This window comes from Ursus americanus, chromosome 6 (assembly GCF_024610735.1).
Source record: "Ursus americanus isolate L20-20 chromosome 6, mUrsAme1.1.p, whole genome shotgun sequence".
Lineage (NCBI taxonomy): Eukaryota > Metazoa > Chordata > Mammalia > Carnivora > Ursidae > Ursus > Ursus americanus.
In genome coordinates, this window is record NC_142132.1 from 29603876 (window position 1) to 29616366 (window position 12491).

General features: G+C 52.7%; 1 protein-coding gene across 1 annotated transcript in view; it reads left to right on the forward strand.

Annotated features, from left to right (window-relative positions):
* The window catches only part of CRTAC1 (cartilage acidic protein 1), a 135676-nt gene that overhangs the window by 74241 nt on the left and 48944 nt on the right, over positions 1-12491 (forward strand). Inside the window, exon 3 of the mRNA XM_087862830.1 lies at positions 9819-10015. Within this exon, the coding sequence (XP_087718956.1) occupies positions 9819-10015 (197 nt within the window). The remainder of the gene's footprint in view (positions 1-9818; positions 10016-12491) is intronic.

Genomic DNA, 12491 nt, shown 5'->3' on the forward strand with positions numbered 1-12491 from the left:
TCGCCTCCCTGAGGCCAGCAATGGAGGAGCAGGCAGGAGGCCAAGACTCGGACCCATTTCCAGAACATAGTGAGTCAGACAGTTGCCCCACTTTCTGTGTTTACCTCTTTCTGGGGCTTCTGGAGGGGAGTGGGGAGACCTTGGGATCTATTTAGAGGACACAGGGACTCGATGGTGCCAGGGAATCGTTGCCTTCCATCAGTAGGTCCTGGCAAGTCTGTCTCCGGAATGTACAGACCCAGATGAGTGACTGTCTATCTGGAGACACATCCCTCATCGTTCCTGGCACTTCTCCCTAAAAATATGTAGGTCCTGAGATGCTGCTCTCACTAGCTCTGATACTAGTTGAAGGCTGTCAACCACAGACTCCCCGCTCCTGGAGATGGGCACATGACTCAACCTGGGCTAATGAGAGCCCTGTCCCAGGGCCTCTCACACTGGAACTGAGGGAAGAAAGCATCTGCCCTCAGTGCCTCAGCTGAGGGACGAGGCTGAGAGTGTTGCCACAGGTCAAGCCTTGTGGAGGAGGACAGTGTGAGAGGAGGCCAACAGAGGAAAGAGGAAGAAGAGAGGAGAAATGAAGTCTAGGAAACTTCTGGCCAGAACCCTGGTTAAAGCCACCCTGAGGCCCGGCTGTACCCTTTCTGTCTGCAGTTTGGACATCTGAGCCAATAAATTCCTCAGCTGGTGCAGGTGGGGCGTTTGCCACGTGCAACCAAAGAATCCTGAGTAACACAGCCCCCCTCTGTCACCTGAGTCCCTCCTTTAATCGTGTATGGGATTCCTGCCTCCCCGTCTTCCTCTTTTCTTGAGATAAACATGCAGTGAGGAATAGAGTCATTTCACTATCAGCATCATCGTCATGGTCAGCATCATCGTCATGGTCAGCGTCAGCATCATCGTCAGCGTCATCGTCATGGTCAGCATCAGCATCATCGTCAGCGTCAGCGTCATCATGACCACCACCACCACCAACAACAAAAATGACTGCGCGCCTGTCTTTTCCTGACATTGTCCTAGGTTTAGTGGGGGATAGAGCTGCAAATGGTAGTCTCTGCCTTCTGGGTGCTTCCACGCTCACCAAAATATAAGAAATTCCAAGGGCATATAAAGCACACGCTGAGAACAGATCTTTTTTAGAACAAGGCATAAATCAATCAGTCTGCGTGGAGTTTTTATACAACACAGACACTCGTCACTACGGGTTATTCTGACCTTTTGGTGCCAAACATCCCTTTCTTGAAAAACCACCCACCCGTTAGGACAAAAGGGGTTTGTCCTCCACCTTGAGTTACCTTCTTCTTTGCACTTACTTATGGGGTCTTCTCCACCCTGGTTAGCTCCTAACTCAGGATCAAATCTACCTGTTTGTTTGCTTGCTTGTTTGTTTTCTGGGATGCCCTTTCCAGATGTACCCAACCTACTCCCTATAAGATCTTCTACCCCAGGTTTCTCATCGTGCCTAGATTCCTCCCACTACCGAAGTCTCCATTCCTTTAAACTAATATCTGGCCTCTGGATATAGCCTCTTCCAGGATACAATCTGTGAATCTCCTGTTTAAATGCCTTCCCATATGTCTTTTGGTCCTATTTCACCTCAGTGGCTTTCAAACAAGCAAATATGTAAAAAGGGGAAAAAAAAGCATTACACATGTTTCCAAAGAAATGATCTATATTCAAAGTTCCCACTCAAAATGGGAAATGGTTAGATTTGTCTACAAAGGAAAGAAGAATGAGAAGAAGGGGTAGAAAAACAGGGGTGTCTGGCATCCTTGTATTTTTAGTACCTTCCACCCTCAGCTCTGCATAGACCATTAGCTATTCTGAGATCCAGGTATGACCCCCAGGAAAGCCCGGGGAGACCTGCCTGCTGTGAACTGAAATGGCTGAACTAGAGAATTACACTGATCCATAATACTCTTTCCTACTTGCCAGGGATAAGTTCCTCTTCCCCCTTAGGTCTGAAATGATAAGTCATCATTATCTGCTTCCTTTTCCAAAGATTCAGTAGCTGAAAAACAATTTATGATTTCTCACAGTTCTGTGGGTCAGGAATTTGGGCAGGGCTCAGCTGGGTCATTCTTCTGCTCCACAGGACATCAACTGGTGTCACTCGCTTGGCTGCATTCAACTGTAGACTGAGCTGGCCTGGGCTGGATGGACAGCCCACGAGGTCCTCATGCACGTATCTGGTGCCTACGTGATCTTCCACACGGTCTCGCCCTGGGGCCAGACTGGGCTTTCTCAGAGCAGGGTTGTCTCAGGTAGTCAAATTGCTTACATGGTGACCGGCTTCCCCCAGAGACAAAGGGAAAGCTGGCAGGCCTCTTAAAGGCTAGGCCCTGAACTGGCTCGACATCACCTCTGCTTCGTCAAATTCTACAACTGAGGCAAGTCACAAAGCCAGCCCAGATTCAAGGCAGAAGAGATTCCACCTCTCGGCAGGTGGAGTAACATGTGCATACAGAGAAGAAAGAAAACGATGGCAGCCATCTTTGAAAGCCATCTACCACACCCCATTTAACCCCTTCACTCACTTTAAGGGCACATGCATTTGCTCATATCTTAGCCTTAGATAAACCCCCATATGTGGGACTCTGTTCTCATCTTAGGGAACTCTTCTCAGTCTCTTTTTTCTCCACATGTTATTTTGCCTCACGGCCTCCATCCTAAGCCCTAACATCTTCCTTACATTCCACCCATGCTCACACTGAAGTACTTGTTTCAGAAAACTGTATATTTCCAAGTACGGACTCCAAATTAATTTTTACTAAAGTTTATTCTAGTTTTGTGTTCTGACAACGCTCACTTAGAACGTGTGATACGTCCATAATATGAGGCTGACAACCCTTCACTAGAGAGTGTCCGCGAGAGCACAAGGGGTGAGGGGCAGAGGGAGAGACAGTCCCAAGCGGACTCCACACTGAGCTCAAGCTTGTCGCGGGGCTCAATCTCATAACCCTGAGATCACGACCCTGAGAGCACAACCTGAGCCAAAACCGAGAGTGAGACGCGTAACCAACTGCCACCCAGGTGCCCTGAGGCTAACAATGCTTTCAGTCCTCAGAAATCTTTTTCTGCAAAAAGCCAAATGGTAAATATTATCAACTTTGGAGCCATACAGTCTGTTGTGTAGGAAAAGCAGCCATAGATAATACATAAATGAATGAACATGTCTGTGTCTCAATAAAACTTTATTTACAAAAATAGATAGCAGGCCATATTTGGCCCCAAGGCCATAGTTTTGCTGATCCCTGCTTTAGATTAAGGAACAAGTATGTCTTTCAGTTTATTTTGTCTAACGATTAACTGTTTGACTTTCAGAAAGTCACTTTTCTCTGAAAGTCACTTTTTCATTATAAAATAAGGGTATTGAACAAGAATAATACAGTCCCTTATGCCCATAGTTGTGAAAATGCCACACGCCTTTAAAATTCTTTAGAGGAAATGCCCAAGATGGCCACAAGATGGGTTGTTTCTCTGTGATATCTCAGAGTCCTGTTGATATTTCCATGACTTTGTGTCCTTCCGAGAGTCTCTCTATTTGTCTCTGTATGTGTGCATATCCCCTTTGCCACATGTGTCTGTCTCTATCTGGGTCATTCTCTTTATCTGTGTTTATGTGTGTGGTTTTTCTCTCTGTGCTCAGGGGTTCACTGTCCCTCAGTTTTCATTGGTGTGCGTTCCTTTGTGTCTCTATCTTCTTTCTTTGAGTGTACGTACACCTGTCCCTTCTTTCTGCCCTGCCTCTCTCCCCTGACTGTAATGTTAAATAGCTGTCTACTTTCCATTCATTTCCTTTTTGAGTGAAAAAAAAAGTTTCCTATTCTTAATTTTCAAAATAGATATAGCGTATTTTATATACAGTTCAAATTTTTAAGATTTCCATTTACATATGATGAGATATCATACGTAAGTTACTTAGCACAATCTCTAATATTCAATAGGTACCCAATAATTATTATGTCCTTTTACCCGGCTTCCCTTTATGTAACTGCCTAAGGGACCTTTTTTTTCACATGGGTCAATGATTCGCAGCAGAAAAAAAGGTAGATGCCCTGTATCTATCTGGAACCCTTTGTTGTTCTCTCTGATCCTTACCCAGGGCACCAGCCCTCGGCCTCCACCTTGTCATGACTTTGTCTGTACCTATCTTTTGGGAACTAATGAAGGTAGAAGATCAAAGTCGATTTTTTGCTCAGCCACCCCGATGACCCTGCACCTCCCACAGGCTCCTTCTCTTTCGCTCACTCTGCAAGTATTTAGTGAGTGCTCACCATGTACTCGGTGACGGTGACGGGGAGACAGACGTGAACGAAGCAGATGCAGTCTCTGCCCTCGTGGAGCTTATGTTTACTGGGAGAAGTGGCGATAAATAGGGACCCGAACAAGAGTGGGACAGCAGATGCAGTTATTGGAATACCGACCAGGGGATGATCTCTCTGCGATGCCTTTCGAGGCGGGACCTACAGGATGAGTAGGAGCCAGCCTGGGACAAAGCAGGTGGGAAGTGCAGGGAGAGTGTCCTCGGCAGAGGGAGCAGCCGTATGAGAGGGCATGGGGTGGGGGCCGCACCTGCTGGAATGCTGGGAGCTGAGAGGAGACCAGTGTGCTTGGAGGAGGTCAGCGAGGTGGCAGCAGACCAAGCCAGGCTCCCAGGCCAGGCACGGTAAGGGGTCATTCCGACAGGAGAGGAAGCCACCCGTAGGTTTTAGGCAGGAGAGTGGCGGATCTGGTTTATGTGTTTAAAAGACGACTCTGGCTACAGTGTGGGGGGGATTAGATTTTGGGCGCCAGTGAGGAAACAATGGAAAGAGACTCTCCAGAGATGGTGACAGTAGGGAAGGAAAGAAGAGAAAGCCTTTGAAATAGTTTAGGAGGTAGAAATGACAGGATTGGCTGATGAATGAGATGTGAAGACGAGGGGGAGGGAGAACCAAGGCTGGCTCTAGGTTTCAGGCTTTAGTACCTGGGTGCCCGTTGCAGGGAGGAGGGGGGCTGAGCAATCCTAGTTCCATTTTGGACACATTCCATCAGCATGCAAGCAGAGACATCAGGCAGGCAGACAGATACATGAGTCTGTGCTGGGACTGGGGATTTGGGTTGGGGATAGAAACTTGGGAGTTGTTGGTCATAGGAATGGATATTATCCCCCAGTGGAAGGGGGCGGAGAGAGGAGAATGGGACCCAGGAATAGGCCTGGAGACTCCACCATGAAGAGGGCAGAGCAAGGAGGAAGAACTTACAAAGAGGAAAAGGCGAGGGAACCAGAGAGAAGGGCACCAGAGGGCAGAAGGCATGCTCAAAGCCAAGGGGACTGAACGGTGCGGTGCAGGCCCAGAGAGCTGGCCAGTGTGCCAGAGGCAGCTGGAGACCGAGGGAGATGAGGGCGGAAAGCTTGTCCCTGGACGTGGCCTCCTGAAAGCCCCCAGTGACAGTAATGAGGGTGGCTCAGCCGGAGTTGGGGGAAAGTGGATCAAGGTGCGGTGAATGGACGGTGAGAGAGTAGAGACAGCCTGCGAAGACAGGTCCTCAAGAAGTTTGCTTATGAAGGGGTTTAAAGAAAGAAACATAACCATAGAGGATGAGAGGGGAGGGGTGGGATATTTCGGATGAGAAATACCAGAGCGTGTTTGGAAACTCTCAAAATGATCACTGGCGAGTGAGAGATTGGGCCTCGGCTTTTGTGTTACTTTTCATAATGATGAGAACTTAGAATTGTATAACATTCACAGTTTACCAAGTGTTATCACACACACTGTCTCAGCCTTACAGCCAGGCTATGAGGTATGTGGCAGCCCTGAGTTAGAGGTGAGGCACCCAGTGACAAGCTCAAGGTCACAGCCAGGAAGGGGCGGGGCCAGGCCCCTGTGCCCACCTGTGCTCCTGGGCCCCGCCCCAAGGCCCCTCTCTGTCCACAGCAGTCCTGACCCAGGGAATGGGCACCAGAATTGGATGGCACTGCCACAGCAGGGGCTATGCCCTGCCAGTGTCTCTAGGCACGTTTTCCAGTTACCACCCGTCCAATCACTTCAGCCCAGCTTTGATGCTAGGAAGTCACGGCTACTTTTCAAGAGCATGGGACACTGTCCCACTCCCTAACCCCCTTTAACTGAGCCTCAGAGCCTCTTGAATTTCTGGAAGAAACCAACAATCTCTGGCAGGTGTCAGAGAGAGGAAACGTGAAACCTCACACCCCTCAGGTCCAGCCCCCCCAGGCTTGTCGGCATGGGGACTGCCACCCAGAGGGACTGCGGGCAGGTTAGTGAGTGTGGCTAACCTCTGTACCTCAGTGCCCACATCTGCGAAATCCTGGGCTGCCGTGAGGATGCCATGAGACGGTGAGGGTAGCGTGCACAGAAGGGGGCGCGGCCAGTGCTACTGCTCTGTTCGCTGCCCTCGGTTATTTTTATCTGCCCGTCCCCTCACTGCCTCTTCCGCATCTCGGACAGACATTCGCTGAGCACCATCTCTATGCCCAGCGTTGATCTAGGCGCAGCAAGTGCAGAGAGGCATCCACATGCTTCCTGGGCTCAAGAAGCATATGTTTGAATGAAGGGGAGTGATGTTGGGACACGAACAACCCTGCCCTCGCAGGAATGAACGAGGTGCAGAGCAGGGGTATCCAGAGAAGAGATCGCATCCAGCCGAAAGGTAGTCGGTGGGGGCAGGCTTCGTGAGAGGGTGGAGTGTGGGGAGACCATTCCCCTGGAAGGGGGCGGCTGGGGCTGAGCGCAGTCACAGAAGCTGGAAAAGGCAGAGCCTATTCGGGGGCGTGGTGAGGAACCCGATGGGAGCATCTGCTCCCTGGAGAAGCGGGGCGGGGGTAAGCTGGTTGTCCCGGGGGAGGATTGTAAGAGGCTCAGATGTCAGTCCAGCACACCCGGTAGAGGGCACGTGGGTGGAGGGAGGAGCAGCACCTCTGCGCATTTACCTCCGGCCTTGCCTCGTGGCCTGTTCAGAAGCCTGCCTAGGGGCTGTTGGTTTGACTTAGTGTCCCTCAGGGTGGCGACGGGAGAGAAGCGGCCAGAGTGTTGAGATTCATCCCAGGCCCCAGGTAGGTTTCGGCAGGACCCTCTGGCATGTGCTCACTCTAGCAGGTGGAGGAACTTGAGCCAGCCGAGCAAGCCCGCCCCACTGCCCCCGAGGGAGTGCCCTGGAACTGGCACCTCCAGGTTCTTCAAAGAAGAGATGATCCAAGGCCATCTGCTCCCCCAGGACCACCACCGTGGGAGCGGGAGCCTTGTATGCACACCTGCCACCCCAGATTCCGGGCAAAAGCCCGGCTTCTGCTACGTGCAGAGCCATGCCCCTACCTCCCCGTGGCCACATTCGTCAACACAGTCTGTGACCCTCTGAGTTAGTCCAACTCTCATTTTGCAGAAGAGAAACCCAGAACCGAGCAAGGGGAACTGACCAGCCTAAGGTTACAATACCAATCTGGGGAAAAGTCAAGACGTGCGAGAAGTAAATGAAATCGAGGATGAGAACATGCCTTGTAGAGTGCTGTGGTGAAGTAGGGCTGTGATCTCCCCTTTGACATGAAGTTCTTGGGCATTCTCATGGTCACTACTTTGGAGAAGGCCCCCAGAAAAAGAAATCCGCAGACTAGGAGTGTTGACATCATGAGTAGTGTGGAAAAAACATGGGATTGAAAGCCTGGAGACGGTTAGAGGCCCAGCACCGCCATGTACCAGCTCTGTAAACTTCCATAGCTCACCGCCTCCCTAACGCTCAGCTTCCTTCTTTAGAAAATGCCTCATCTACCCTCCTGTGGGGCGCAGGTGAGACGATGCGTCTAATAGTGTTTTCGGCAAGCCCAGCGCTCGGGGACCGTGCTGTCTTATGAAGAGCAGCAGAGATCATAGCAACCAGAAGACCCGGAGGCTGGGAGGACTAGTGCGTAGCACCCACAGCATTTTCTTTCCCTGGGGGCTGGAGCTAGCTGCTGACGGTGCTGGAACCCAAGTGTTCTGTCTCTCCTGCCCAGACACGTCCCATGGGTCACGCCGTGCCCTCGACTCGCAGCCCTCAGACACTGTTCGTCAAGGCGTCCAAGGCGCATCCTTCCATCGCCAGGTGCTGACTCAGCTCCCAGTGAGCTCTGTTCCCCCCCTTCACACACTGTGGGTGCCAGAAGGCGCCCGGCCAGTTGCTCAGCATTCCCCAAACTTCACGGGCTCTGCATCTCAGTGACGAAGGAGAGGGCCAAGTTGGATCAGTTTCAGGAAAGCGAGAAGTGATTTCTCTCAAAGACCTTGGAGAGGTCTTTCCACCCACCCCATCCCCGCTCCCAAAGTGTTCTCGGCCAGGACAGCCAGAGGCCTGCAGCAGAACGTCACTCAGGATGGACACGCTTAGGTTAAAACAGAGGCAGGAGGCCAGGACTAATGGATAGACGTTGGCTGGGTTCCTTAGGAGAGCCTGGCAAGCTGGTGTTCCCTAGAGGCAGGAAGAGGCCTTCAGACATTCACGGCCATACTGCCGAGGGTGACCTTGGGCATGGCGCTTTCTCCAGATGGAAAGGCAATGGGAAGAAACTGGGCGCCACCCAAGCCTTTATGACTCAGACATAGACTGAGGTTTCATTCAGTCAGTCATTCAGCAAGTATTTACTGAGCGCCTGGTGTGTGCCAGGCACTGTTCTAGACCCTGGGGAACAAAACAGACAAAAAGTTCTGCACTCATGGAGCAGATATTGTAGTGGGATCAGCCCGAGAAGAGAGTTAAGCGAGAAGATAGAGAATTGTCAGCTGCTGGTAAAAGCTCTGAGGGAAGAGAGCAGGGACGAGGGATATGGAGCACGGGGAGGGGCTGGTGCTTGCAGGTTTCAGGAATGCGGCCAGGAAGGCCTAGCTGAGAAGCAACAATGGAGCCAGGGCCTGAACTCGGTGCCAGAGGGAGACGGCCATGTGCATATCTGGAGGAAATGCATCCTGGGCAGGGGGACAGCAAGTGCAAAGTCCCTGAGGCAAGAACATGCCTGGCCTTTCAGCACAGCAAGGAGGCTGTGTGGCTGTAGGAAAATGAGACAGAAGAGATGAGGACAGATGAGCACTTCGATCTTTCGTATTGAGCTCTTTAGAAAAGGGGATTCAGCAGGTCCGCCTACTGACTTGAGATGTGGTCACGATCTCCCATCGGAGATGCTCATTTTATACTACTGTCTAAATGCTGGGACTCTGTCAGGAGACGGAGGTCATTCCAAACCTCAGCAACAAAGCCTCTGCTGCTCCAGGGCTCATTTGCCTAGAAAGAGCCTGCCTGGGTCCAAGTCCTAGCACCTGACACCAAACTAGTTGTGTTACTTTGGGGAAGGGCACTCAGCCTCTCTGAGCCTCAGTTTCCCCGATGAAGCTCATCCGTTGCCTCATCTGTAAAATGGGTTCATAATATAGCCTCCCACGCCTACCTCACTTGCGTATTAGATTTAAATTAGTGAGATCATAAATAAGAAAGTGCCTTTGACATTGAAATGGGCAAAGTAGATGTAGGGGGTAGTTGTTATCTTCACAAAGGCTGTGGTAAGGGGGTGCTCACTGACTGCTCATCCCCCTGGGCCCGCCTGCTTCTCATATTGTGTCCCATGTGGGCCCAGTTGACTCTTACTTTGAGAGAGCCTGTATCTGATTCAAGGATACTCACCAAACCCCCAGGGACCCCTGAGACGAGGCTGCTGAGGGTTTCCCCAGAATGCCCCAAGACAGAATTGCCCCAACGCTGACCTGTCTGGGAGGATTCTAAGCCCCACCGTTGGGCAGGACACCAGGTGAGCCCAGCTGCTTCTCCTCAACGGCCCCTCCCCCTTCCTCCTCCAGGTACAACGGCCCCAACCTGGTTCTGAAGTATGACCGGACCCAAAAGCGACTGGTGAACATTGCAGTGGACGAGCGCAGCTCCCCCTACTATGCGCTGCGGGACCGGCAGGGGAACGCTATTGGGGTCACAGCCTGCGACATTGACGGGGACGGCCGCGAGGAGATCTACTTCCTCAACACCAATAACGCCTTCTCAGGTAAGGGGCTGGGGCCTCGCGCCTCCTACGGCTTCCCTCCCTCCGCCTCCCAGCAGCAGCCTGGGGGAGGGCCTTCCTCAGTTTACCCTGTCACGGGCTCCCCCAGGCACAGGCCCCTGCTGCCTCCAGGAGCTCACTCTGTGCCAGCAGAGACGCCCATCTCCCTCAGACTTTCGGCCGTCTCCCCATCTGAGCAGCCCCCTCTCCTCCCGCACACTCTGCTCCTAGCATGGCTCCGCCCCTCAGCCCTGCTCACTGGACGCACGGCCCCCTGGAATCGCCCTCCATGCTGCTTCCGGGGGATCTTTCAAAATGCTTTGAAACCTTCAAGGGCCCCCCACAGCTTTTAGCTGAGCTCATTTATTCACTCCACACACTCCTGCTGAGCACCTACTCCAGTCCAGACCCGAGACGCTAGATGCTGGGGAAACACGGAAGCAGACAGACCTTGAGTTCATGGAGCGTTTCCCAGCCTAGGGCGTCTCCGCCGACGTACCTGGTGGTCTTGCGTAAACGCACATCCGGACGCAGCGGGTCTGGGTGCGGCCCAAGATCCTGCGTGGCTAACCTGCTCTCCCGCTGTAACGCTGCTGCTGGGGCAGGGACCGCCGAGGAGTGACTGAGCAACATGGACGCCAGAAGGCTAAGTACAGTGAGGATAACGGTAGCAGCTAACTTGAGTAGCCCCGACGGTGGGCCAGGCCTGGATCTAAGCCCTTCACACGAATCATCTCATGGGAGCCTCACGGCAGCGCACTTAGGTAGGTCCTGGCATCCCACTTTATAGTTGAGGAAACTGAGGCACAGAGGTCACATGACTGGTGCAAGGCCACACAACTTGTAAGTCCCAGGTCTCAAACCCAGGGGTCCGACTCCAGATCCACTCTTTAATTAAGATACTCCATGGCCAGGGTGCACCTGGGTGGCTCAGTCAGTGAAGCATCTGCCTTCTGCTCAGGTCATGATCCCAGGGTCCTGGGATCGAGTCCTGCATCGGGCTCCCAGCTCAGCGAGGAGTCTGCTTGTCCCTCCACCCCTCCCCCCACTCATGCTTTCTCTCCCTCTCTCTCTCTCAAATAAACAGACAAAAAAAGATACACCATGACCTTACTCAATCCCTTGTCCTCAGGGCCTAGTGGAGAGCCTGGCTCATAGTGGGTGCTCAGGGTTGCACAAGTTGGGGGGCTGTGTTATTGAGCTAAAGATCAAGGTGGTTCTCAGACCTTGACTCTCACATTCTCTCAAGCCTGAGCTCAGCCCGCTAGCGTGAAGTCCACTCCCACGGAGCTGTAACATCTGCGGGGCAGTCCCAGGCCGCGGTGTCGTCCTGAAACATGCAGAGCCTCATGTCGCTGAGGGGCCAGGTGCGACATGCATTGGCCTCTCCCAGATGACAACATCCTCTTGGGTTGGTCGAGACAACACCCTGTGGTTCAGACCTGTGTATTGTCCATCCTGGTCCCTTCCGATCTCCCAGAGGCAGGGGACTGCCTGGCTGTGGGGACCGCCTTCCAGCCTCTTCCCCAGCCCCAGCATGCACACACTGGCTTTCCCTGGGCCCATAATGTTGCCCCTACTGGTTTTTGAGGCGAGGCCAGGATCTAGCCCCTAGACTGCCCCGATGTCGAGCCCTGCCAGTGGCATGAATGGGAGGGGAAGAGGTTGGGGCCTGTGCCAGGGGCAGGGGCAGGCGGGGCTGACTGGCTGGCAGCCAGCCTTGTGCAGCCAAGAAACAATGAGCCACAGCCCCGAGTGGTGTTTTATGGGTTTTCATCTCATCTTGCCACCAAGTGAGGCCTGAGAGATAGTAATTATCCCTACACAAATATCAGGGCATGATTACCCAGCTGGATTTACTGCCCTTTCTCCAACTAAGCCAAGATTGGATTAGGACACAATTAATTGATGGGCTGATCAACTCTTTAAGTTGATCAAGGTCAGGAGGGGAGCAGCAGCAGGGGACAGCTGTGGAAGGGGTGAGTCCCCAGGGAGATGCAGTAGGGCCGGGAAGCAGAAAAAGGGAGAACCGTCAAAGAGGGGTGGTGTTGAACATAGGCTTGGCGGGCAGGATGCCAGAGGAAGGGGGCAGACTCTCCTCCCTACTCACCAAGCGCAGAGCACCTGGGAGGAGCCGGGCAGGTGGCTCTGAGGCAGAAGCCCCACCCCCGCTCTTGGCGCGTTCCATTGTGAAGCCCAGAGCAGAGGTGCTCAGCTCATAGCTGCACGTTAGAATCTCCTGGGGAGCTTTTATCACTCCTAGTTCCCAAGGGGCACCCCAGTCCGGTCCAATCCAAACCTCTGGGGCGGAACCCAGTTATCAGATTGTAAAGCTTTCCAAGCGATTCTCAGGTGCAGTCAAAGTTGAAAGGCTACCCACCCCCTGCTACCCATCATGTTAGTTCCACGCTCAGCCTAGCCTGGCCAGAGTTCCACTCATTCACGAACGTATTCATTCACTGAACATTTATTGAGCACC